This window comes from Hippocampus guttulatus, chromosome 11 (genome assembly GCF_054856545.1).
Source record: "Hippocampus guttulatus isolate MCC_2025c chromosome 11, RoL_Hgut_1.0, whole genome shotgun sequence".
In the NCBI taxonomy this organism is placed as follows: Eukaryota; Metazoa; Chordata; class Actinopteri; order Syngnathiformes; family Syngnathidae; genus Hippocampus; species Hippocampus guttulatus.
Genome location: NC_141271.1, coordinates 21,169,226 through 21,194,435, shown reverse-complemented (window position 1 = coordinate 21,194,435; position 25,210 = coordinate 21,169,226). Strand labels below are relative to the sequence as shown.

Sequence of the window (25,210 nt, the reverse complement as noted above, 5' to 3'; positions counted from 1 at the left end):
GCGAAATGTCATACCCAAGTCCCGAATGGAAGTTGACGCCACAACATCCAAGAAATGTTTTGACGCGTGATCGTACATCTGCGAGGAGATTGCCGGCCGTGGCTCTTGAATGTAGAGCTCAGCAGAACATTCGGCCTCGCCGTGACTGTTCGTGGCCGTCACAGTGTAGAAGCCCTCATCGTCATTGGTCACGTGAGAGATGATGAGGGAGTGACGGCCGTTCTCCCGAAGAATACGCACATCCTCGCTCTCAGCGAGCGGGTGATCTGCTGAGAAAGGGCGTTTTGTTCTACCACTGATTGCCAAACTCTGTACCACATTGCTGTGCCGTGACCAATCTTCAGGGCTCTAGCCACAGTATGCCAGTGATGGATGGTCCAGATTTAACAATCACAAAGTCGATTTGTGAGCAAACTGAGAAAATCATTCTCTCTGAATAGATACAAAAATACTTTTAGCGCCATCGGTGATGAACGATTTTTCGAATAGCCTGTCAAATATGTGCCTCGGTTGGGAAACACTGTCAACTATACATCAGCCTTCTTCAATCTGAAATTCGAAGAACAGACAGCAAGACCCATGGAATGTTGAAAGACATTTTGGGGGAAACTTACCAAAGTGAGTCCAGATGACTTTTGGGGGCGGGGTCCCGCTGATTTTGCAGTCAAATCGAGCATTGCGGCCCTCGATGACTTCCAGAACATCCAGTTGGCGAGTAAAGAGTGGCTCAATTGAGGGAATCACTCTTAGTTTCCCACATGAAGTAATTTCCTCTGAAATATATAAATAAAAGAGCAACTGGTTGCCAACCCATCGCAGGGCACACATCCACAAACAACATTTGCGCTCACAATCCCGCGTAGGGACAATTTGGAGTGCCCAATCAATGGGCAATTGGAATGTGGAAGGAAACCGGAGTGTCTCCTTTCATACATATACCTTTAGCTGTGCTCAGCTTGCAAGTGTACGTCCCGCTATCATCCTCGTGCACTGAATTAAGCAGCAGGCGACATTTCCTTCCATCGTAGTGCATTTTGCAGTTGAGCAATGCAGGTTGGATCAGTTTCCCATTGGCCAGCCAGTCCACGTCTGTGTCTTGCGGCCCGATGACGTGGCACTCAAACAGCACCGTTTCGCCCGCGTTGGCTGTGATGTCTTTCACTGGGCGGATGACAGCCAAGCCCGGCTCGACGGGTAGTACTAAGCAGAGATAGGATTTAAAATAAAAGCAGATTCTTTAAATCTTTTCAAGAAAGAACAAGACAACATTGAACAAAGCAACAACAACAACAAAAAAGTGTCTTCTACTCGGAAGGCAGTGCTCCACCCTTGGTCAAATAGGACAGGTCAGGACAGGAGAGGAAACGTGTGCCAGACAGTAGTTTTGAAACAATCTGCAACCTTGTGGGCTCAAGATGCGGTGAGTAGCAATTAGGGACAGGACAAGAGCAGTGAGCCACGAGTGTATACGAGTGGCTATGCAGTGCCACTGAGAAAATCAGGATTTCACACAAAAGCAAATAGGATGGACACAGGACAGGACAGAAGCAACGCTGAACTGCATTTACCAATCTGGAAAGACAGTTCTACACTGTGTGAGAAAGCAACGTTACAAGGAGCAAATACAGGAGGACAGGACAGAAGAGGATCGGAGCGGTGAGCGGCTCTGATGTATGTTTTTTGTATTATTACCTTTGACGTCTAGGGTCCCTTCACACTGTTTGGTTCCAAACTCATTGATAATCTTGCAGGTGTAAATCCCCGAGTCTGACCTCAGGGCCGAATGGATGGTCATTTGAAAAGTGCCATTCTCTGTCTCCCGGACAGTATGGCGTGGGCCACTTTTGACCGTAACTCTGTCTCTCAACCTGCAGGAATAAAATAGAAATGACATAAATCAATCATCAACTTCAACTCTGCAACTACCGTGTCAATGATTGGCGACACGTACCAATACAGCAAAGGTTTTGGTTGACCACTTATGCGGACAAACATGGTGACTTCCTGTCCTTCAACAACGGATTGATCAGTCATTGTTTCCTGTTTAACACGGACCAAAACACAATTCGGAATGCAGTTGAGATTTGCAACCAAATGTCACTCTGGAATCGCAATGCATGGCAACAGACACACTGGGCAAATTCCCGTGCCTCATGTGAAACAAAATTGCCGCATGTGATCAACTCCAAAATGTTAAACCGCTGAGGTCGGCTGTCCGCTCTCACCAGAAATGCAGGAGCTTTCTTGAACTTGGTCTCGAGCGTCCCTCTTGGCTGTTGCGAACTAAAATCCATGGCTTCCTCCAAGGGACTGAGGTACTCCTCGTCCGACGTGATGGGGCTGCTGATGTCCATCGGAAGACCCAAGACACTCTTCGGTTCCTGAATGGGTTCTGCCAAATTGCACATTGGTGAAATCTGATGAGGGGTAAAACCTTTGATGTATTTTCTTGTGGATGGATAATAACGAACACATTCTGATTGTTTTCAGAACCCCTTGACATGAACGCGATTGTGAAACGTCAAATCCAAACAATAACAGATATCCACAGAGACAAGCGACTGAGCCCCAGTGAGCAATTTATAGGTTCAGTTTTGCTCTTTGTTGCTATGGTAACTATAAGTACGGTTGTTGAGCTGGAATATATTGCACATACAACTGGCTGAAGGAAGGAAGAGAGCGGGAGTGGCAGAGGAAGGCAGACGAAACGTATTTGCACATCACCACTGTCTCGTTATCTCGTTGAGGAGAGCATTTCTTAATGCGCAGTCATTCTCCAAAAATGATGTCTGATTAAAGAGGCTTTGATGGCCCACAAGAACTGACGACAGCTGACGGCGCTCAAGGTTTAAATAGCACACACCTGCTTTGATTGTGAGTGTAGCATTGCTGGTCACTTTGCCCTCCTGGTTCACAGCCGTGACGCCGTAGTTTCCAGCGTCGCACATCTGCGCCGATTTTATGAGTAGACTGTGTCGTTCGCCTTCCACTTTGACGGCGTAATTTGAAAGGCCGGTGACCTCCACGCTGTCTTTTGTCCAGGTGACTTCAACACAATTGCATCAGGCATTATTCAGCATGTTAGATTGCTTCGTGTGCATTCCTCAAAGAGGACAAACTATGGAAATAGTCTTTTTATTTGTATGTAATCAGTGCCTGCTCACCAAATCTAGCATGAAAACAAAACAAATCTTTTGTTATCCTGAAAATGCGTCTCTAAGTGAGCCCTTCTGAATTTTTCTCAACAGTTAACGTATATAGTAACTGCCACGGTCATTTAACTGTGTCCAAATTCACAGGCTGCGTCCTTTGACCACACGACGTCACTTCCGGCACGACGGGGGTATTTTCCAAAGTCTGGAACGAAGGTTGGTTCCTTCAATGGCTGAAAAGAGTCCTCCTCATATAACCCCCGTCGACCGCATAAACCTTGATTAATCTGGACGGGCTTAACGTGAATTTGGACACCACATGCGGTCGAGGTCGCGCCGGAAGTGACGTTGTGCGGCCGAAAACGTGGCCTTCGGAGGACCTGAATGACCAAAGAATGTCTGCGAACTGGGAACTGAATTAATGTCTTCTTCAAGGACAGCTTTTCATCTGATACCTTCAGGAATAGGCGTGCCGGAGATGTTACATTTGAGTAGCACATCCGAGCCACATTTGGCGATCGTATCTCGAAGAGGAAAGTCAAAGACGGGTGCTTCCATTGGGTCCTCTTCGGCAGACACGTAGGAATCATCTGAGGAATCTGCAGTATCACGAAAGGTAAACAAAGGTTCAAGTGTGACTTCTATGGCAACATGCAGACTGCAAAATGATGAAAATATGTCCAACCCATTTCAGGAAACGCTGCTCGTTGACGACGATGTTTGACTTTGGTCTTCGGCTGTTGTCCTTTGGCTTGTCGGGGTTCATTTGTCTCCTTGGGAACATCTTCACCTTCCACAACAATTTTAGGGATGCTTCTAGTTGGAGCTTCTTTTGGGAGAGCCACCTCGGTTTTTTCCTTTGGTGGATCGGCTCGTACCCTGCCCGTGGGTGTTGGGGCTGTTTGATGACTTGTATCTTGAGCAGGGACAGCACATTTTTTTACGAGTGGACTATCAGGCCTGTTTTCAACTTTTCTCAACGTTACTTCTGTCGCCTTCGTTCTCCCTGCCGTATCGTGACCTTGCGTTGGCGTTGGAAGTTCAGGGCTACGCGGAGATTCTTGGCTCCTTGAAATCCTTTGTACCATCGGACTTGGGGGCCTCATTTCAAGTTTTTGTGCAGTCGTTTCCAGATTCGTCAAACTCTGTGAGTCTCCCGTTTGTTGCTGGAATAAGGCCGGCGATGATGACCTCTGAATTATTTCAGTAACTGGGCTGACTCGACTCAGGTCCCAAAGTGATCGTACTCCCGCCAAGTCCGATAACTGCATTGACTCAGTGGCCTCTTTTACTCTTGTGATACCGGTACTTGTGCTGTTTTGAACTAGGGAATGCCGCTGCTCTGGCGTTTGCTGTCCCGGATGGAGTCCTTTTTGCTCTTTTGCCCACTGACATCGTTCCCTCTCTTGAAGTCTTTCAAGGACCTGCGGGGGAATAGGTTCGATTTTCCTGAAAGGCTGGCGCTGCCTCGCCTTCAAGGTGAGCTGTTCTGTTGAAAAGGATTTCTTCAAATGGGGTTTACCGACAAGCTTTTTGATACGTTGCAGCTCCTGCGTGAACTTGTTCTCTATGTCCTGTACCTTTTGAGAATAGCGAGGTTTCTCCTCGAGCGAGGCAGCCCTCTGTTTGAACATTGATCTGCGCTCGGCCGCGTCTTCTTTGAGAGCCTCTCTCAGATCTTCCCTGGAACTTTCTCGTGAAATACCCAGACGGCTACCACCGTCATCCGAGTCGACGGAGCCCGCTCGATTGAACCCTGCCCAGGATCTCCCTGATACGGAACCTTCGTCCAGGCTTCGCCTTCTCTCTTCCAAGTCACGGACCTTCTCAAAAACTTTGGAACTTGCTCTGGTAAGCTTCGGTGATGGTCTCAGAGTCAAGTCTTTCCGGGAGTACTCGCTCACTGGAGTTTGCGGGCGTGAATCTTGGGTGTTATTTGGGGATTTGGGCATTTTAACCTTTTCTTCAAATTCAGCAGGCACCGTGTCTTGGTATTCAGCTGGTGCAGCAACTTTTTTCCGCAAGCTGAGAGGTGTTGTCGAACCGGAGCGACTTGGCATTGGAGAGGTGGAGGCACGTTTGACGAGTCTTGGGGACGGGGGCGGGAGAACTTCTCGTGGAGAACCTCTTGGACAATCATTTGACTGGCTCCTAAAAGACAAGAGTCCAGCGGATTTTGGATCACCGTTCAAATCATTTAAAATCTCTGAAAAATGAACTTCAAGTACAAAGAGAAGTCTTGCCTTGCTTTCGTGAAATCTTCGCATGCTCTGGTTTCATCATCTGCACACTTGTCCATCACTGCGTTTCAAAAAATGCAAACGTTGATTGGATATGAGGAGCCTCTCATCTGTGTGTCATGCAAGTTTTCAGAGAACGTATAAATGAAGACAAGGCGGATGGATACCTGGGTGCACTGCACGGTCCTCACTTTCCACACGATTTTCATTGGTCTCAAATTGGTCTTCCCCTTCGTCCTCACTGCTGTCTGATTCTAAAATACAATAAGTATGAACAGAGAAATAGTAGCATGAAAACCACATTTAGTTCTGATTTGCTCATGAGGAGAGGGAATTTAGACACAATCGGGCCTTAAAATAGAAAGAAGCGCTGAGTCATTGGCTGCTCTCGCGGCGTCTCGCTTCATAGTAGGCGGGATTACATAAACGGAGGTATTTCTTTTTCACCAGCAGTGAAAACAGCACACACGTTGCTTCAATGTGCATGCTAGGGTAAAGAACCAACGTTGACACTCTCCAACTCAGAACAGCACAATAAAATTAGTTTATGGTGTTTGGCATACGACGATCCAGAAGCCGCAGTCTGCAGGACACAACCCGAATGCTTCATAATGATAAGCCGCGCATCCTTTTACTATTTAGATTTGAGGGAAATCCTTCATACGATCCCTTCAAAGATGCTGAACTGAGGGCTCATATTTCAAAGGTGAAACCTTTTTGCAATAACGCCAAACTCAACGTCATCTTTTCATCTTTCATTCATGGATTTGGATCTGCTTTTGGGATACAATTTATCTTCTAATCCTTTTTGCATCGAATTAAAGACCACATCTTGATGTGAGCAAAAGCATTGGAAGAAATTTTACTTCCCTCAGTCTCCTCTTTGGTCTCCCTCATCCCTGCAAAAAAAAATGCATGCTTGACTGGGTTTAAGTCTGGAAATGGACCTGGCACGTCCATAACCTTCCATTTCTTGGCCAAGATCAACTCCTTTGTTTGTTTAGTTCAATTGCTGAAAACGGGGAGATGGCGATAGCGTCTTTCCTGTCTTCTGCAGATTGTCACTGACATCACCACACTCTGCTTTTCAAGTTGTCGAACTGTCACCCAAAACTGAAAGTGAGCGTCGACATGTTTTATTCATCCAACCTGGTCTTCGAAATGAAAACTGTGTTTGTTGCCATCTGCGGAGTTGTGCGTCAATTCCAAACGTAAAGATAGCTGAAAATGCTGATCTGGTGTCTCGCGCTCAGTTTTTGAAAACCAACTGTCTACAGGCGATGACAAAAGTGAAGGAAGCGGCCTCACCGTTCCAATACTTTGGGATTGAATTGTAGCCATTAAGTTCCAACTGTGAGCTCAAATCTGTTCTCGGCATTGAAGAAAATTAGTGAGCGTTAAAAGTCCAAAGTGAGAATGGGAGCATTTTGAGGAGGAATGCGCAGGGATGCGTTGTGCTGAACTGTCTATGAGGCACGGCGGTAACTCGAACCCAGTCCTATCTGAAAGTGCTTCAATCCAACGATCAGAACAGCATCGGCGAGTGAGTTTCAACAGAAATCTGCCCAGTCAGCCAAAATGGGAAGCTGGACAAACAAGAGTGGCTCGACTTTATCGCTGGCCACAGACTCGAACTGTCATGGTGACCTGTTAACTACGCCTGGCACGGATCGTGCGGGCAACCCACTTTGGGCAACGCATTTACAAACGCCAACGGCAACGAAAAGAGATGAGTTTGTGCTTTCGGAGCACGGCAGAGAAGCCGGAGCACCTCGTGGAAATCAACACAAGCACACGGAGTACGTATGAACGCCCCACGGGGAAGCCGGAGAGGAAAGTCGAACCTGCAACTTCAGAACTGTGAGTTGGAATGAACTCAACTGTTCAACAGCTACAAATGCTCACGGTCAAAGCGGCACAGAAGTACCACATCGAAAATGAAGGCGACAAAATCAAACAGAATTCCAAATCACTTGCCTGATCACTACTTTGAAGGATTTTTTTCAGGGAAACTCCCGGCATCGCCTCTACTACTACTACAAGGAATTCCCCGCAACCTTCGCGGAAATCAACTTGAAGACAAAATGCTCAGCTGGCGAGAAGGCACTTGATTCGTTATGTCATAAATTCCACCCAAGACACTCGGCATTCCTTCTTCTGGGAGAATCCGTTGGTGAAAAGCCTTCTTTAAAAGCCTCCGCCGGTGTGCGGGAATGTTGCTTGGATGCAAATTTTCCGGCGCGGTCGCCCCCTGTCCGCACAGCGGCCAGCGACGGTGTGAGCATCCTCCCCCGCTGCCTTCCAACCTCCAGGCATCAAACATCCACAGGCGGGCAGGAGAACAGTGGGAGGGAGCCAGCCATCGACAGCATTGGTTGATATTTCTCATGATTTTAAATTTTTTTTTGTCCCCCCACCCCTTGCTGGCCGGGCATCTGCGGCTTTTTCCTCATCTAGTGTGATGCGGCGAAGATGCGTTATCAAAGGGATAGAGATAGAGAGAGAGAGAGGCGGCAAATCATGGGCAAAAACCTACACACTGCTCCACGCTTCTCTGCCTTGATGGAACACTGATAAGATGGAGCATTGATAACTTGGTTGCCTAGACAAGTGTAAACTTATAAACATATCTATATATCTCACACACACACACACACACACACACAGGTGAACCTCTTGTCAACGTACCCCGTTTACGTTTTCACTCCCATTACATTCCACGTAATTCATTTTCCATTTGCCGAGATTGTCGACAACGACTTGCCACAAAATAGTGCAAAGGCCTTGGTTACGACGAACGGTGGGAAGCGAACTGCCGCCGCGACCGCGCTTCTGAACAAATTGTACAGCGCGGGATTCCCTTCCGTTGCTTAGCAACGCTTCCAGATCAACTGGTAGATTGGCGCACTTCCCCAAGCACGGCGCACATGGCCTGAAAATACGTCCGGTAAACGGAAGCAGAAGGAAATCTCGCTGTGGGTGAAGGCTGAGCTCGTCTCTCACTTTTGGAGTCTCCCGGACGAAGCTCAGGCGAGACTACGAATTGGCCAAGTCGACGATTTGGACACTATTACATGTTGATGTTTTTTCACATCTCTATGAATAAGAATAAGAAAACCTTTCTTGGTCTCACAATGGATCTATATACTGTAAATATAAATGTTCATACTGACACACAACTTTTGACCGCCTCTCTTCGAACGAGCAACTTTTACAATTGGCCACATCATCTGTAACTTCTTTTACAATTGTGAAGAATATGATAGCAAACAAAAAATATACTGTATATAGTGGTGAAAAAAACCAAAACATCCCGAAATGAAGATTATTTCCCATCCCACATAATCCCGCCCTGCTCCAAATCAAGAATTTCCCTGTTTCCAAAGCAACTGGCTCACTGCTTCCCAAAGGTGTCTTTTGCGCACCACCACCACCACCACCGCTAAGCGCGACCATTTAACAGACGGGTGGATCAATCCAGTGCAGGGTGATTTCCACGGTGTAAAAGGAGCCCCACCTGTTGAGTCCGACTTACGACCCCAGAGGAATAGGCCGTGTTGAGGCTGGCGTCCAACCACGCTGGAGAGGAGCCATCGCGGCCCAGAGCAACGCTAACATTTTCATACCAGAGCCCGACCACCCGCCACTAGAAAAAATTCAGAGTACAATGAGAGCAGTTGTCACAATATATGCCAGCGTCCAGGGATTTTTCGGTCAAGCAAGAATTTCTCAACACCATGAAATTTGGGTTCGAGTCTTGGTTGGGACAGCTAAGTGCGGGATGTCTCCAGGTACTCTTTTCCCTCACACATCCGCAAAACACACTTGTTGCGCAAAGTGAGGGCTCTAAATTGTCCGCGGGCGTGAATGGGTAAAAGTTTGTGTCTTGTCTGCTCACGGGGGCTTTGTTTCCACCCGGTCTCATCAGCCCTGTTCCTTGTGTCGACTAATTCGCTCTCTCTTCAACATCCCGTCCAGGTGTGCCTCACCGTCTCATCAATTTGGTTCGATTTAGTTCCCCGGTTTCGTTGCGTCATTTTTGTTGTACGTCGTGTTTCCGTCGTCGCGTCACGAAACGCTAAAGTCCATCCGCTGTTTCTTTGTATCTTGACTTTTGGACTGCTCATTGATGATTGTTCCGTCTTCTTCCAGTACTTTGAGTTTTCCCCTTTTTCCTGGTCGATTATTTTTTTTTCCCCAAGATTACTCCTGTTCCACTGCCTCGTCTCTCGTCCTTCTCTGCATTGGGTTCAACTTTTGCCTGCGCAAAAACCTTAACCCGTTCCCGGTCACTTTTTGATTGCCGGAAACATTCCTGGTGAAAATGTCTGTCTTTTAAGGGTTCTTGGTGAAAGTCAGTCTTTGCATATATCCTATAATTCGGATCAGAAGGTGCTCCAGTTGCGATGTATACCGATGATTCGTCTGACCTCACGCTTCCGACTCCTCGAATTCCACTCAAGCGTTGAAAAATAGTCTGCACAAATGATATTTACGATCTCGTAAATAGAAGGAAAGTCTTGCCGATTTGACGTTGGACTGGCGCGGGTCGGCGACATTATCGCATCGGGTGGGGAATAAATTTCAGCAAATCGAAGAATTTAACACTGTACGGAATATAGTGAGAGGCAGAAGGGAGAAGCAGTCGGACCGGGCGGTGATAAAATTAGCGCTGATGTCTTCCCGTGTAACAGGAGAGACGCCGGCCTGCGAACATCCAGAAAATCTAAGGCCTGGCACATTCCGCGATATAAATAACGAGAGAGTCGGTGGACGCGGGGGCAGCCGGTAGAGACGTTTTGGAAGTGCGAGAGAGCGAGAGAGAAATGTTGAGGCAGCGTGGTTGAGTGATGGGACAGCTGTCGAGCACCAACACGGCAAATCAGCCGGCTACTCGCTCAAACTCGGGGGTTAAAGTGGAGGAAACTTTTGAGACCGATTGTCCGACCTTATTTCCAAGGTGGGGGCTCGCCGAGGACTTCGCTCAAATTGTTGTTTCATCACTCACGAGTAAAAAGAAAACGAATGGCACGATGTTGAGAGCCTTGACCACTGAGACTGAGCCGCGCATTTGCAGCGTGCGATCTTTGCCTTGCCGGCTTATAATGGGATGAAATCGCTGCGTTGGTGTGAATGTAAGCGTGAGGTGTCGTTTGTTGAGATGTGACTTGCAATTGACTGGTGATCGGACCGGAGTGAACTCCGCTTCTCACTCTACAAAACAAACTTATAAAATTGTCTATAGATGTCAATGCACGCTAAGTGTGAATGACGGTAGTTTTTATGTACGCGTCCTGCAACGGAGTGATGACCAGTCCAAGAACAGGAGAGCTCGGACTCACACCCCAAATTCCTGTTCCCTCATCTGTGTGTTGCAAAATTGGGCTGGAAAAGTTTTGCTTTTTAATTGAAAATGGCTTCCCTTCACGAGAAACCTGCATCCCGTTGTGGCCGAAAAAATTAGATCATATTGCAAGAACTCTGTGAGAGATGTGAATTATGAATGATCATTTGACATTTGGGTTGCTTTGCAACAATATTCTTTTTTTCTTTCCAATAGCCTTGGATCAACTGCAAAGAGCATAAACTTCACATATGCTGGATTTTTTCTACAGCATCCAAGGCAATCGTCACTCCTGGTTTTATTTATCACTGCTAGCAGTATTAGATCATTTTTTTTGCATTCGGAAAAATTGTGTTTTTGAATCATTCGGGATTGTCAAAGGCAAAATCCGTTTGGATGTTAGAAATCTGTTTCTCGCTGCTTCACAGAAAAACGAAAGATTTCACGGTCAACGTTGCTCTTTTGGCTTTTGTCATGATGTCACTGCCAAGCTGAGCCCGATCAGCAAAATATCTTGGGAAGTGTCGCACTAAATTCCGTTTTTGCGACAGCGTCAGAGCTGCTGCTTTGACAAATGACTTGGCCTGGACAAAAATGCCCGGCGCGTATCAGCTCCAGCACTTTGTTGATGTTCTGCAGCGCTCAGCATGACTTTGTAAAAGAGATTCACTTTTCAAATGAGTCGTGCTTTTCTCTGCTGAGAGGGTCGATGATAAACGCCTTGGCCAGACTCGACGCTGACGAACACTTCAATCAGCTAAGATTGGGTCTTGAAAAAAAAACGAGTGACGGTGGATGTCGGTTGTGAAAAATTCAAGCCTGTGTGAAAGATTGACCTTTCCGAGGATTCTCGGGAAATCTGAACTGCCGTCAACAGTTTTGCCGAGGAACATGGAATCGGGGACGGGTCCGTCCGTCATGACGCGCAAATGTCTCGAGAAGCCATGACCACAATGGACCAGGTGGCCAGCCATTGTCGTTTGGCCATCCCCCAGAGTACCGAAGGTGGCCACCATGTTTAATCGCTTCGGCCACACAGTGAAATTTTGACTGAAATCATGGATTTGGCTGATCGACGCCACTAAAGAGACATAAGCCACGGACTGAAGGCTGTCTTAAATTCTTGGGCAGCCTGCTACCAAAACAACATCTGCTATCTCGACCTTCCCCTGATGAAAATATGCACGGAAGCTAGTCCCCCACCATCACCCCCTCCCTCATACATTCTCTTGATTCACCATCTTCATTGTTTATGTCTTGTGACCTGTTGTAACTGTCATATGCTTGTGCAGGAGTTTTTTTGCCTCACTCAAATTATCCTCAAAATGAGGGTAGTTCGAGCGTGGGTTTTTTTCTCCCTCTCTCCCTCCCCTGTGGTTTCTTTTCTGACATTCGGGTTGAGTGAACGCTGGCGCGTTTTGGCTGCCGCTGCTCAACCCGCATTGTTTTGTGTTTTTTGTTATTGTAAAGTGTCCTTGGGTGTCTTGAAAGGCGCTTATAAATAAAATGTATTATTATTATTATTATTACTTCCCGCGGCGAGACCGTCAGAACTAATGCGACACGTGCGGCTCACCTTCACCGAGATCCAAGACGGCCAGCACGGCACTGCTGCGGGCCTCTCCCAGGTGGTTATTCGCAATGCAGGTGTAGAGGCCGGCATCGCCGGGCTTGCAATCCCGAATCCAGAGGCCTCCGTACTCCTGGTTTTCCATGTTGAGGAGCTCGTCATTGTGGTACCAGTACAGCGAAGGCTGGGGGTCTCCGCAAACGGTCACCTTGAGCCGGATGTCACAGCCCGTCCCGACGGCGGCATTCCGCATCTTGCGCGTGAAAACCGGCGGAGTCGGGCTGGGAAAGGAAGGTCCTCGGGGCTCGGCGAGCGTTCGCTCCGGGCTGACTTTGGAGCGCTTGGGCGGCACGACGGCACTCGGGGGCGCTTCACCCACCTCCTTCTTTGGGGACGCGTCCCCTTCATATTTTTTCATTCTGTTACCGAGTGATCGTTATGGCTGGGGCACGAATTTAATTGTCGAATTTTGGAGACACCTGATGTCACATTTTGGAATTTCCAGATCCTTCAAGTCTCTCAGATGCCCTCGGTGCTGCTGAAGTAAAGCCCAAAAGGTTACCTGCTGATTCAGGAGAAGGAGCTGGGTGCCAGTCTCTGACACAGGGGTATATTTAGTGCGAGACCCCTTGGATCACGTTGCAATAACAACGCCTTTGACTCGTGTCTCTTGAAAGTGACGACCGTGGCCTTTTTTTTCTTCTTGCCCTGCTCTCGAGCTCTCGGTCACCATTCCCAGCGAGTGTGACTCTTCTCTGCGTTTTCCTTTGATAGGCTGCAAGTCCCGCTTGGTTTCTGCTGCTCAGCGTCAAGCCACCGTCCCGTGGCTTGGACAGTGCCCCCCGCCTTCCTTTTCCCATGAGCTAATGCACCCCATGCGTACCTTCCCCCCCACCCCGCCACCACTGCCGCCGCCACCACCTCCGCTGCCGCCTGTTTGGAGGGGGAAATCACTAACGTGGGCCCAGCAAGCCTGACAATGGCAGCTGCCACCGGCGAAGGGTCCCACCCCCTTTGTCGTTTTTAGCCAGCCCCGGGTCAGTCGATCATGGGAGGTGGTGCGACAAGCCAAACTTGGCAGAACGCAGGGTGGTGCATTGGTACAGGACAGCTATCGCGTTTAAGAGGTTATGAAATGGCAAAGTATGACTATTGTAGGCTCATTGTAATTATAAGTCAAGTTAACTGTATTTATCGAGCACTTTCAAACATATATGCAACACACCTGATTCAAATGAACAGGTTCAATGTCAGGCTTGCGCAGAGCTTGCTGATGATCTGATCATTCGAATCAGGTGCGTTGCAACGGGGAGACTTGGAAAACATGCAGGGCAGCGGCCCTGCAGGACCTGACTTTGACACCTATCTGTTAACTGTTCCGTAAAGCGTTTTGTGACAGCCGCTGCTGTTGTGAAAGCGCCATATCAATAAAGTTGTCTTGTATTGTCTTGTAAATAAAGGATCGGCTCGTCACTCGTGATTCAATACAAGCAGTTGAACATTAGGGGGCAATAAAATGCCTTGGATGTTAATCGTCCCCATCGATGACCAGTGCATGAAAACTTAAAATGCAAAGGTACCAAGTTGCATGTATGCTTATATATATATCTATATCTGTATTTATATTGCACTTATATTGAACTGTGTACAGCTCTCTTTATCTATATTTCTTTTTGTGGTTTTCTTCTTTCTACCCCCCCAAATTTGCTGCTGCAGACTGTAAATTTCCCCAGTGTGGGACAAATAAAGGATATCTTATTTAAAACAAAAAAAAAAGCTCATTTTGTCTTGAGGTGGTACAAAACATCCTGTTTTGTCATCATGTTGACATGCGTTCGCGTGTTGCAAAACTTGAGAAACACATTTTCTCACGTTTCTCTCCCAACTCGTAATCGGAAGGTCGGTTGGCACGTTGTACTCTTTCTACGTTTGCATCATCCCGTGCATTTGTTCCAACTGAGCCGCCGTTTAACGAGGTCTTTCTTTTACCATGACACCACCTTTGATAACCGAATTCTTAGCTCCACTAGAGAAGTTAAATTGTGTAGAAATGTAATTGGATGTCACTGGACTGGTCGTATAGGCGGCGTACAATGCATTTGACTGGTTTTGGGCTTTCTGCCGTCTTTGTTATCAATGTGTTGTTTTATTGTTTGTCCTATGAATGATTTTTGCTCCACGTACAGCACTTTGTGTACAGCGGTGGTGATTTTAAAGCGCTCTAGAAATACAGTTGAGTTGAGCTTTGGTTACCATGACGACCTGGGAGAGCTTTTCCAAGCAAACGTGACTTGCAACAAATCTTGTGTTTTGGGGGGACTCCTGGGGGAGTCTTTCTGGAGAAGGTGTTCACGTCTCTGCGTCCAGACTGCAAGTGAATGTCACGTGCGCGAAGGCACCAATGGATAATTTAATCATGTCTCTCCCACCCCAGCATGATATGAACACCCAGAAATATTTTGGTTTCATGGTCATGATCAGAATGACTTGACGTGTTCAATTTTCGCACAAGCAACAATTTGTATCCAAGCACTTCAAAATTCAAAACCCAAGAAAGAATGTAAAAAAATAAAATAAAATAAAAAAAGGAGATGACAGAAATTGCAATGGTAGAATATTTACAAGTTTGTTGATTTCCGCAAGTGTCCCTTCCGAGTTCTTTACATGAACGCGGACGTGATCTCGGACGAGAGCGAAGACCTGCTGGTCCTGGACACCGACGCTTTCTCCAGGACGCCCGCCTTCCTCATCAGCTGCTGCAACCTCCTCCTGAACTTCTCTCCCACAAAAGCGTAGAGCACCGGGTTGACGCAGCTGTGCAGCAGGCCCAGGCTGTGCGTGGCCAGCATGGCCCGATCCACCGCCAAGCGGGCGGGGCAGTCGTACTGCACGATCTTGGCGCGGAAGAAGGTGTCCGTCATCACGGCCAAGTGGTACGGCGTCCAGCACAGCAGGAAGGCCACCACCACGAACGCGATCACCCGCATGGCCCGCTGCCTCTGGAACCCGCCGCGGATGCGAAGGAGGCGCTGGATCGTGACGCCGTAGCAGGGCAGCATGACGGCCAGCGGGACGATGAAACCGAGAGAGTGGCGGAGGACCCTGGTGGCCAGGCGCCACTCGTCGGCGCTGCGCGGGTCGTAGTACTCGGCGCACACCAAGTGACCGGAGGACGAGAACGACGAGTACAGGAGTCCCGGCAAGGACAGGAGGGCTCCCACGGTCCACACCGCGGCGCAGATTCCCCAGCTGACCAGCCGCCGGTCGGACCGGCGGGCCTCCATGGCTCGGACGATGACCATGTAGCGGTCCATGCTGATGCACGTCAGGAAGAGGATGCTGGAGTAGAAGCTGAGCTCTTGGACGACGGTGACCACTTTGCACAGTTGGTCTCCAAACACCCAACCCTTGGTGACGGACGTGGCCCAGAACGGGAGCGTGACAGCCAGCAGCACGTCGGCCACGGCCAGGTGCAGGAGGTAGAGGTCCGAAGGCGGGAGCGCCTGCTTGCTCAGACCGATCACGAGGCCCACCACCAGATTCCCAGGAATGGCCAAAAGGAAGACGACCACGTAAAAGACGCTGATAAAGACGGCGGCGGCCTCCGGGATGGTGAACGGGCTGCAGGGTTGCGTCTCGGGGTTGAGGACGAAGTCGGTGTCATTGTAAGTGAAGTTGAGTTCGTCGTACGCCGAGCCAAAGTCGATGGTGTAGGACGCCGAGCTTAGATCTGGAGGGGTGGACAAGAAGTCCATCTCAATAAACATCCGTGCGGCCTTACGGCAGGGGTGTCAAACTCATTTTCGTCGCGGGCCAATTTGCAGTTCCAGCTTCCCTCGGAGGGCCGTTAGGACAGTGAAACTACAAAATTATTACTTGTACACAACAAATTCATAGATTACTAGTTTTGAAAACAGTCAAGTCAATTCTAATAGTTTGTTCAATTATTGCTTAAGTGAGTGTAAACAGGATAACAAAATTATTGCAACAATCTCAACGTGATTTATTACACGTGACAATTTGACTTTTCGGTACAGATTTTAGCAAGTTGACACACATGATTTGCTTTGGCGGGCCACATAAAATGACCTGGCGGGCCACATGTGGCCCCCGGGCCTTGAGTTTGACGCCTGTGCCTTACGGCCTGCGCACGAGTCAGACTTCGGTTCCTATCGGTCACGTTGCATGTAGGGACAAATAAGCTAACGTTGAGAACTTGGGACCATTTCGAGGCTTGGTTTTCAGCAAAAGCAGGGACCTCAAGCCTGGACTGCTTGCCACTCAATAACCAATCACTTTTTTTCATCCGAGAGCAAGAGTGCCCAATGTGTCGATTTTCTATTTATTTTTGAAAGACTGAAAAGGACAATCGTTTTGGATTGTCAAGATTTCTGGGTGGCCACCAGATGAGATCCAAAACCCCCGCACTGAGCAGTGAGCACATTTTGAACCGAAACAAAAGCAAAGTTAGCTGACCATTTGGAGAAAAAAAAAACCTCCCAAAGGCCCCCGGGCCGTAGTTTGGATAGCGAACAGTTTTTATTGAATTAATCTCAGCAGACTTTTGGCAAAGCAAGATTTCAGGCGAGAGTATTCGGCTACTTTACGGACTGTTTGCCAGTTCTGCTTATCAGTGATAAAACACCCGCAACGCGCGATCCACTACGCCACCGTGCTACCCCTGCATACAATGGAATTAAATGTCCTTCAATTGAATTGTGGCTCAATTGCTTTCCATTTTCAACCAAAGGCAGTAACGGACCGCAAAAGCATTTTGAAGGTTTTGAGTACTTGCCGGTCATTCTGGTGGCTCCTGTGCGGCAGCCGATGCGCTCAAGTGTGTCACAAGAAATTGGCCTTTCTGGACACTCCTCCCATCACCGTTTTTTTTTTTTTACCCATTTGCGTAAATCAATTCAGACTTCACGCGCTAATCAAAGGACCGTCGTGTCATTTTGTAATTCGAGTAACAATGTGTCTCAAGTTTGAAGAAAGTGTTACTTACTCATGCTCATGCTTGTGGCTGGTCCTCAGCTTGGCTTCTTTGTGCTTTGCTGAATCGTTTTGCGATTTCACTGAATCAGGTGGTTGGGCTTTTCTTCAACCCAAGAAGAAGAAGGAACAAAAAGGCCCCCAAAAACACTTCCCCTTTTGACATGCGGGCCAAATGTTTTGTCATAAGATGTACGCCGTCACGCTGTTTGTGGACATAAAAGAGAAACGGGGACTTTACAGAACATTTGATGATTTATAAAAAGACTGACTGAGCAAATTACAACAAATTTAAATCAAAGGGATTGCAATACCTTTTTTTTTTTTTTTACATCTTCTTACTTACATCACCTACAAAAAACAAAACGACACAAAACATCACCATGCAGCGTTGCCCATCTTTTTAGGTGATCGACGTACGACTGCGGCTCAATTGGAGCAACTCCCTGGCCTGATTTCATCCCCAAATGACTGATTTTCTGCGTAACGCGTAAGTGTCAAAGTCAGGTCGTGGAGGGCCGCTGCCCTGCATGTTTGCCAAGTCTCCCTCATTCGAATCAGGTGTGCAAGCCTGACATTGAACCTGTTCATTCGAATCAGGTGTGTTGCAACAGGGAGACTTGGAAAACATGCAGGGCAGCGGCCCTCCACGACCTGACTTTGACACCTATGGCGTAATGCGTACTTTGTAATTTTCCAAAGAAGAAAATCACCTATTGGGAGTATTTCAGTTGGCTCACACGTTTCACACAACGCGCACACTTCAACAAGAGAAAATAAACGCGTTCAACAAAAGTCCTGCGTGGCAACGGAGCGTGGAGTCGTTTTTTTTATCGTCCTCTCTGTTCTGTGGGGAATCTTGACCACCAACAGGCCGCAGGTGGAAATGCAGGTGAGGCGCACAACACAAGGTCTGTTTGGTCGAAACTTTCAGGCGGGAGGCGTTCCTGGAATGTTTCCATTTCACCGGCCGGTTTTGTTTTGAAAGAGCGTTGGCTTCATAAAAAAAACATTTGAAACCCTGCCGAAACACCTGAATTCCCCCCGTGTGGATTGCTAAACAATATTTTTGGAGGGTGGGGTGGGTACATTTGGGGGAACTAAGTGTTCAGATGATCATTTCGGAATATCATGTTGACATGCGGGGCCCCGCAGTGTCAACACACAGTGAAACTGAAATACTGTTCTTGTTCCGGCAGCACATGATTCCGGGCTCACCGGCAAGCCTGAGGCTCATGACGGTCACATTTGTGTCGACACGTGCCGGACATCCCATTTCCTTACTCGATACTCATGTGCTTCCGACGTCAGACACAATATGAATTGGGCAGTTGGAGCCGCAGTGTAAATCCAGTTTTGGCGCACTGTGGGGCGCATAAAACTGCCATTGAAATGCAAAGTGAGTCACAGTGTGGGAGAGGAAATGGAGCGAGGCCAAGAGCGAATATGCGAGGTGCTTGGTGCAACAAATGAGTACGTTGCAACATTGAGGTCATACGTTGCTTCAAAGTGAACTGCTTCAAACAGTGCACAGTGAGGTGTGGGCCTTCAACGGGAAGCAAATGCCCCTGTCGGAAGTGTACATAAAAAAAATAAACGATGTTTGACAACAGTTGCAAATTTTATTTGGTGAACTTTCTCCGTCAAGCTTGGAGTGGTCCCACTTTAATATTGCTCCTATTGTGGCAAGCGGTCTAAACTTGTAAGTGGAAAAAAGTCGGGTGCATGATTTGCCCGAATTGGACAGGGATGGGGTGTTTGTTAATATTTAGTGGGTTCCTCGCGGGGAGGGGGGGGGGGGGGCTCAAGTCAACTGAAGGAGTTCCAAACAGCTCAACCGCAGACTCGCAAGCAATTAGGGGCACAATCTCATCCGCGCTAAAGAGCGATGCAGCTACTCTACACGTGGCCGTGGCAGCAGTCAATATTGAGTTGAAGTGAAGGTGAAAAGGCGGGACCATGTCAAGAGTCCCTGCCCCAGTTCATCTTTTGGCACGTCGCGGGTCCCTGCCGTTGCTAATGCTAACCGATGACTTGGCCGTGGCAGACGGGGGTCCGGCCGCAGAAGACTGAGCCGCCCCGTTCCCGGGCGACCGGCCGTTCGGCCTCCCGAACGCGGAGTCGCGGGCGCCGCCCGTCGCGCCGCCGCCGTTGTTGGAAAACGGTGGCATGGCGCCATTACCTGTGCGGTGAGACGGGCATCATTACATTCTCTTTTTGTCGGGGTACTTCATTTCCGTTTACCTGGTGCAGATGGTGTCCCTGAATTCTGATTGGGAGGAGAGTTTCCCCTCTGATTTTGGTCAGGTTTCCCCTGTTGGCCAAAAGCGAGGCAAGTTTATTTGTAGAGCGGAAGTTCAAAGTGCGTAAAACATTCAAAGCATTACAGAAAAAATTAGGCGTGGCAGCTTGCATGATCCTTGCTGAAATCTCTCCCGAAATGTCAACTTGTCATGGGTGACAACAACGTTGAGATTTTGCAACCCCTTTGCGCCCCGCTTTACACTCACTTGAACAAGCTCTTTTAGTTAGTTTAGACTCGATTGATTTCAAAACTAGTAATCCCTCAAATTGTTGCGTACAAGTCATAATGAGATGAGACGATCCGATACTTTTGTGGATTCACTGCCCTAACGGGCATCCGAGCAACGCCGCGACTCCAAAGCAAGTTTGACACCGGTAATCGGAGGATGCACTTGTGGACTGGAGTCTTGTTCCCCATAATCCCCCTCAATTTATATTTCTAATTGCACCATTTGCTGGTACTCCATTTGTAATCGCTCCGAGGCAAATTCAAGGTCAACTCCGCTGCGGTCACTCGCCGTCACTCACCGACTTGTTTTGCTGGTTTGTTTGAGCGAGCAGCTCCGGATTTGCCTCGCTGAAATTGGGCACTTCCGAGTAGACCATGCAAAACCTGGAAGGAACAAGAAAACGCTCTTGAAACGTCGCCTTCAAAAGCCAGAAAAGCTGGAAAAGACTGGCTGCAAAGAATATATTTCCAAGCGGCAGTCCAGACAAGACGTAGAATTTCGCATCTCGTCGTAGTTACTATTTTTACCGCACAAAATGTATCCTTAAAGTACACAACTTTATTCTCATATTCAATGCCAAACTAGTTCTCACAATTATCCAACTTTCTTGTAACCTTAGTACTAATCTCCGATATACTGCACGTACGTACGGACGCATGCGCATATGCTCACACGGGTGCACGTGCATACGCACAGATGGCGAGTCTTGCAATACTTAATTCTTTTTTTTCTTACAATACGACTAATGTCGAAAACATTTTTTTTCCGGGCGTTACCCGAGGCACAAAAAAAACGACTCCTCACAAAGCAAAGTGATCGTTTTGCTTTTCCGTGCGTCCCTCACATGACTCTGTAGATGACTGCCGTTACTCACTCGCCGATCTTCTGCAGATCGCCACCTCTTCCAGTGTAAAGTGTCAGGCAGCCTTTCCATATGGACGCATATCTAAAGACAGAAGCCGCGCGTTGACATTCCACCGAAGAACAAATTGGCGAGCCGCCGCTTGCTGGCTTATTACCCTCTGGTGAGTTTGATAATGTCACCAGGCTGGATGAGACTGCCCAGCTCGTCCCAAACGGAGATGGCGATGCTGCCGCTCTTGTCCGCCACCTTGCAAGATCGCACTTCATGACCATCTTTGGTCTTGGTCACTCGTCCTGTTTCAACAAAATAATTCAGAGGGGGTGGAGGGAGGGGTTTTCCTGGTGTTATTCATGAACGGCACAGTGGAATAAGAATACAATGATCAAGTTAACGCCATGCTTGAGTTTTTCCACATTGCGGTCTACTTAATGACCTTCTAAGTGCTCATCTTTCAAATACTCTAAATTAATTTCGGGGTGACAAGCAACACAATTAACTAGCCTGCTCAGGAGCATAATGGCACTTCATGACAATAAAGCACACCCGGTTACTACCACATATACCGTTTTCCAATTTGTTTATGGGAGTATTTTCCATACCGATATGTACTGTAATTTTTAGCCCTTTCTATGTTGCAAATATCACGCAGTTATCTAGTTTGCGCAGTGGTGCAAGAATATTTGGTCATCGAGTTACCACTCTTGTTTTTCATTTGACTGCTGTAATTATCACCGCAAAGTGTTTTTTCAAACAAATATTTGTTTACCAAAATTAAGTTCCAAGGGTGTGAAAGGTGCACGATGGCACAAGAAGGCATCCTTGGTTACTCGCGTATTTATGAGGTGGTTTTATTGTTTAACATTTTTCGCTTATTTGAGATATTTTTAAACACGAAGTTAATGTAAAATTATGGCACGGCATTAAAAAAGGCCCTTTCAGATTTTTCACAGTGACGGCCAGGAATAGTTTTTCATACAAATATTTACTGCAATCCTGACTTCACTACTTAGGTAAGCTTACCTTCCCAACAAATCCGAGTTACGTGACGGCCGTGTGAACTAAACGTAAAATAAGGACTCGGGACCCCCTCGACGTAATATTCGACACTTGACATGACTAAAACGCGCCTGTCCCTTTAAGAACACAAGCAATCCGAGCAAAGGACATGGAAGATCCAACGTGCGGGCCAACACTTTTCACACTTACCTATTTCCAAAACGATGAATACAATATTGAGGTTTTTTGAGCCGGGCTTGACGTCTTTAATCAAGAACACCGCCTCGGCCGAGGGCGCTGCCATTGTCCGTGTCGATGCCACCCAAGCAAGCAAGCGAGCGAGCAAGCGCCACAGGCGGGACCGGCTACTTTACCAGGAGCCCAGCTAGCATATTAGCATGGGAAACGCCGAAGCACTCACAGCGCTCGTTTATGTACACAATTACCGACTCGATGTTAAATCACAGACGTTGGTCACAAGAGCGAAATGAAAAGAAAACCAACTTCGAACTTAACGGCGATAGGTCTGCTGCTAATGCTAACTAGCCCCTCTTGGCTGCAACGACAGTTAGCTCGTTGTTAGCTACTTTCTTTCATTTTTCGAGTCGGGTTTCTTTTCATGGTAAACGTCATTGGCAGCTGGGTTTAGTTATATAAATGTAAAAATCAAGAGTTAGTTACTATTTTTAGCAATGCGACGGCCATACTATATTGAAAATGTAACTACCGGGCTGGAAAATCCCAAAACCCGAGTCAAATATTTTGCCCTTTAAGAGCTTAAATGAGTTTTGAAGTCTCGCTCTGAAAAAAAAGGGAATGTATAATTTACATGATAATACTAACCGACCGCATTTCCTTTGTGTTGCCTTTTCTGGGTCTAAGCAAACGAGCGGTTGTGTTCCAAACCGATGTGTGTCTCTCTATAAATAAGCAGCCAGCTAAAGTTGGCAGTAAATCGAGTAAATTGCCGCGCTAAGTTTTCATTTCTCGACAAATGTGTCCTAAATACGCAGCTGGACAGATAAGCAAGTTTTTTCGTGGCCACAGACAGCCATGCTTCCACTATGCTTTGGGAGGTCGTACGTCACACAGCGCTGTCGGATATTTATACAGGTTGGCATGTTCCATTGTCCTCATTCAGAGGGGGTGTTAGTTTCTAAATGCATTTTCTACTCGTGTCCAGTCGACAGATCCATTGTTACTTTGGTTACATAGTTACAAAATGTTTAATAGCGCAAACACTCCATCACAAATCTGAAGCACCAATTTGTCTTTGGAAAGTAACATGAAAAAAAACCATATATATATATATATATATATATACACGCACACACACACGCACACAAAGATAAACAGTGGATGGAGTTGCTTCTGACACATTGACTGAATGCTTCAACCAACCATATCACAGTACACGATTTCAGCACAAGTTAAACGTCGTTAAATTAGTCGTTTGCTTGCGTTAAACGAGAAAATGTGAACCTTGTCTCTTAAGCAAGTCACGCACGTAACATGAAAATAGAATACACAAAGCAACATAAAATACTTCACGTCACGAACAGGATTCGAACCTGTGCGGGGAAACCCCATTGGATTTCGAGTCCAACGCCTTAACCTCTCGGCCACCGTGACGGCATGTAGAAGCGCGGCATATGCTGATTTTATAACAGCCAGCGTCCCTGGAAACCCATACCAAGTCGAGCACAGCTCGGGGGTTTGAGCGTGTACACACACATACAAAACGTGCAAATATACACGAATAATCACACAATATTCCGTGGAGTAAGACGATGATTTCGGTGAATTGTTCAACATGTGCGAGAGGCGCTGCTGTGATGTGAACGCAGGAGGGAGACAAGCACCGCAAAATAAATCCACTCGCCTCAACTCTAAATGTCTCGCACACCGTTTTAATCGTCCTCCTATGCCTTTTATACAAAGCTCAAGTCGGTGTCAAACTCAGGTCCTGGAGGGCCGCTGCCCTCCATGTTTGCCAAGTCTCCCTGTTGCAACACACCTCATTCAAATGATCAGATCATCAGCAAGCTCTGCAGAAGCCTGACATTGAACCTCTTCATTTGAATCAGATGTGTTGCAACAGGGAGACTTGGAAAACATGCAGGGCAGCGGCCCTCCAGGACCTGACTTTGACACCTATGGCTTAACTCAACCAGATAAACCGCGACGAAGGGAGCCTTCTCACTCTTTTTCATGACGGATTCAACTCAGCCATTTTTATAATGCTCACGTTTGATGACTGAGCACAAATCTTTCATAATTTAGCCTCACCCAAATGTCTTTGCAATAGCCAATCAGATCACGAGTCTGCGTACCAGGGCCAGCTGGAAGGGTTTACGTCGACACTGGCAGTGCGCGTTCGGTGATTGGATTCGCACCTGTAGAGGGAGCTGTTGCTGCATTTTGACCCAAAATGGCCGAAGGAGAAGACGTTGATCTGCTTGCAGGACTACTTTCCACACAATTTTCAAGACTGACCTTCAACTGGATTTACCAATTGAAGTTGTTTTACCAAGGCAGCAAGGAAACATCAGAGCACGGCTGTGCACTTACAAGCAACGGTGCGTTTAAAAACGTTTGGGGACACTCGCGTAGATCTGCAGCTCAGTGAACAGGCACTACATTGGTGAGTAAATGAATTTTATTTTACATTTCTTCTCGTTATTTTATTTCGTTAGTATTAATGGTCACCAAATAAAATGACAAAGATACAAAAATGTATCACATAAATCAGCTCACCTGCAACTTATAATGGCGCATTGTAGTCAGCTTCCTGCACTAAAATTCGTTCAATCTCAGCTGCTCAACATTTTCAGTTATTTGCTGTTGTACAGCCTATTCTCAAAATGCAAATGATCTGTTGATTTTATTTTCAAAGAAAAGTTTGTTTTGTTATTGTGTGTTTGGTGTCTTATATGAAACTGCGACATTGCGCAATGTATTGGACAGACTTGTTTATGATCACACAGCGTCATTTGGGTGGCATTTTATTTAGTATTTTTTAAAATCTTTTTATTTTGGACAATATCTGTCAATTTAGTTTCCTGCTCTTAATTGTGAATGCATACTTGATGGTTTTAAATGCTCCTGAAATGAAGTGCTGCCTGACGAGCCGATATTGTGTTCATGTATGCGACGTCACTGAAGGCCTAAGGTTGAAATGCACGGCCCGCCACTGCCTTCAGATTTAGACCGATTCGGCCGAATTCCCTAGAAGAAGTTCATCATTTAAGAACAACAACTATATATATACAAACCAAACGGTGTATAAATAGAATAGTATAGTATACATAAGGGTAAAAGTATTTGATGATATGTAGATTTTTCTTTTCTTCTTTGTTTTGAAAAATGATCAATTCAAATTGCTACAAAATAAGGGGTAGGACTAGATAAGTTACTTACTTCTTCCTACTCCTTTGAGCATACAACTGTGATGATGTGTGTTTTCTTCTTTTATCTACTTTCTAATTTTCCTTTCATAATTTTTTGTTTGACTTTT

The 25,210-nt window shown here is 46.9% G+C and overlaps 3 protein-coding genes and 1 non-coding gene across 5 annotated transcripts in view; all 4 read right to left on the bottom strand.

Moving 5' to 3' along the window:
• Positions 1-13,122, bottom strand: part of spegb (striated muscle enriched protein kinase b) — a 28,799-nt gene extending 15,677 nt beyond the window's left edge. The window contains exons 1-12 of one of the 2 annotated variants that reach the window (XM_086123213.1): positions 12,313-13,122; positions 5,560-5,646; positions 5,396-5,453; positions 3,838-5,303; positions 3,608-3,751; positions 2,864-3,046; positions 2,226-2,392; positions 1,952-2,040; positions 1,693-1,868; positions 940-1,200; positions 615-773; positions 77-269 (exon numbers count right to left, since the gene is read on the bottom strand). In XM_086123213.1, the coding sequence (XP_085979339.1) occupies positions 77-269; positions 615-773; positions 940-1,200; positions 1,693-1,868; positions 1,952-2,040; positions 2,226-2,392; positions 2,864-3,046; positions 3,608-3,751; positions 3,838-5,303; positions 5,396-5,453; positions 5,560-5,646; positions 12,313-12,724 (3,395 nt within the window). In that variant the 5' untranslated portion in view covers positions 12,725-13,122. Of the gene's footprint in view, positions 1-76; positions 270-614; positions 774-939; positions 1,201-1,692; positions 1,869-1,951; positions 2,041-2,225; positions 2,393-2,863; positions 3,047-3,607; positions 3,752-3,837; positions 5,304-5,395; positions 5,454-5,559; positions 5,647-12,312 lie in introns of those variants that run through there. The other variant, XM_086123212.1, reaches the window with a different exon arrangement.
• A 1,559-nt stretch (positions 13,123-14,681) lies between these two features.
• cxcr1 (chemokine (C-X-C motif) receptor 1) lies at positions 14,682-17,405 on the bottom strand. The gene is made up of 2 exons (XM_086123215.1): positions 17,312-17,405; positions 14,682-16,036 (listed from the first exon to the last, which is right to left on the bottom strand). Exons 1-2 carry the CDS (start codon positions 17,319-17,321, stop codon positions 14,967-14,969), a joined length of 1,080 nt encoding a protein of 359 aa, XP_085979341.1. The 5' UTR covers positions 17,322-17,405; the 3' UTR covers positions 14,682-14,966.
• A 1,495-nt stretch (positions 17,406-18,900) lies between these two features.
• LOC147198637 (SOSS complex subunit B2-like) lies at positions 18,901-22,760 on the bottom strand. Its single transcript, XM_086123216.1, has 6 exons — positions 21,904-22,760; positions 20,852-20,990; positions 20,707-20,778; positions 20,131-20,215; positions 19,543-19,612; positions 18,901-19,480 (listed from the first exon to the last, which is right to left on the bottom strand). Exons 1-6 carry the CDS (start codon positions 21,995-21,997, stop codon positions 19,281-19,283), a joined length of 660 nt encoding a protein of 219 aa, XP_085979342.1. The 5' UTR covers positions 21,998-22,760; the 3' UTR covers positions 18,901-19,280.
• A 483-nt stretch (positions 22,761-23,243) lies between these two features.
• On the bottom strand, positions 23,244-23,325 carry trnas-cga (transfer RNA serine (anticodon CGA)). Its single transcript has one exon. It is a non-coding gene; the product is annotated as a tRNA-Ser (tRNA).
• Positions 23,326-25,210: the final 1,885 nt, after the last annotated feature.

Coding starts and splice junctions, on each gene's coding strand:
- LOC147198637 (XM_086123216.1), bottom strand. CDS start 21,997: ATGGCAGCGCCCTCGGCCGAGGCGGTGTTCTTGATTAAAGACGTCAAG. Junction 20,216..20,706: donor GATCTGCAGAAGATCGGCGA/GTGAGTAACGGC, acceptor TGTTCCTTCCAG/GTTTTGCATGGTCTACTCGG. Junction 19,613..20,130: donor CAAACCAGCAAAACAAGTCG/GTGAGTGACGGC, acceptor TTTGGCCAACAG/GGGAAACCTGACCAAAATCA.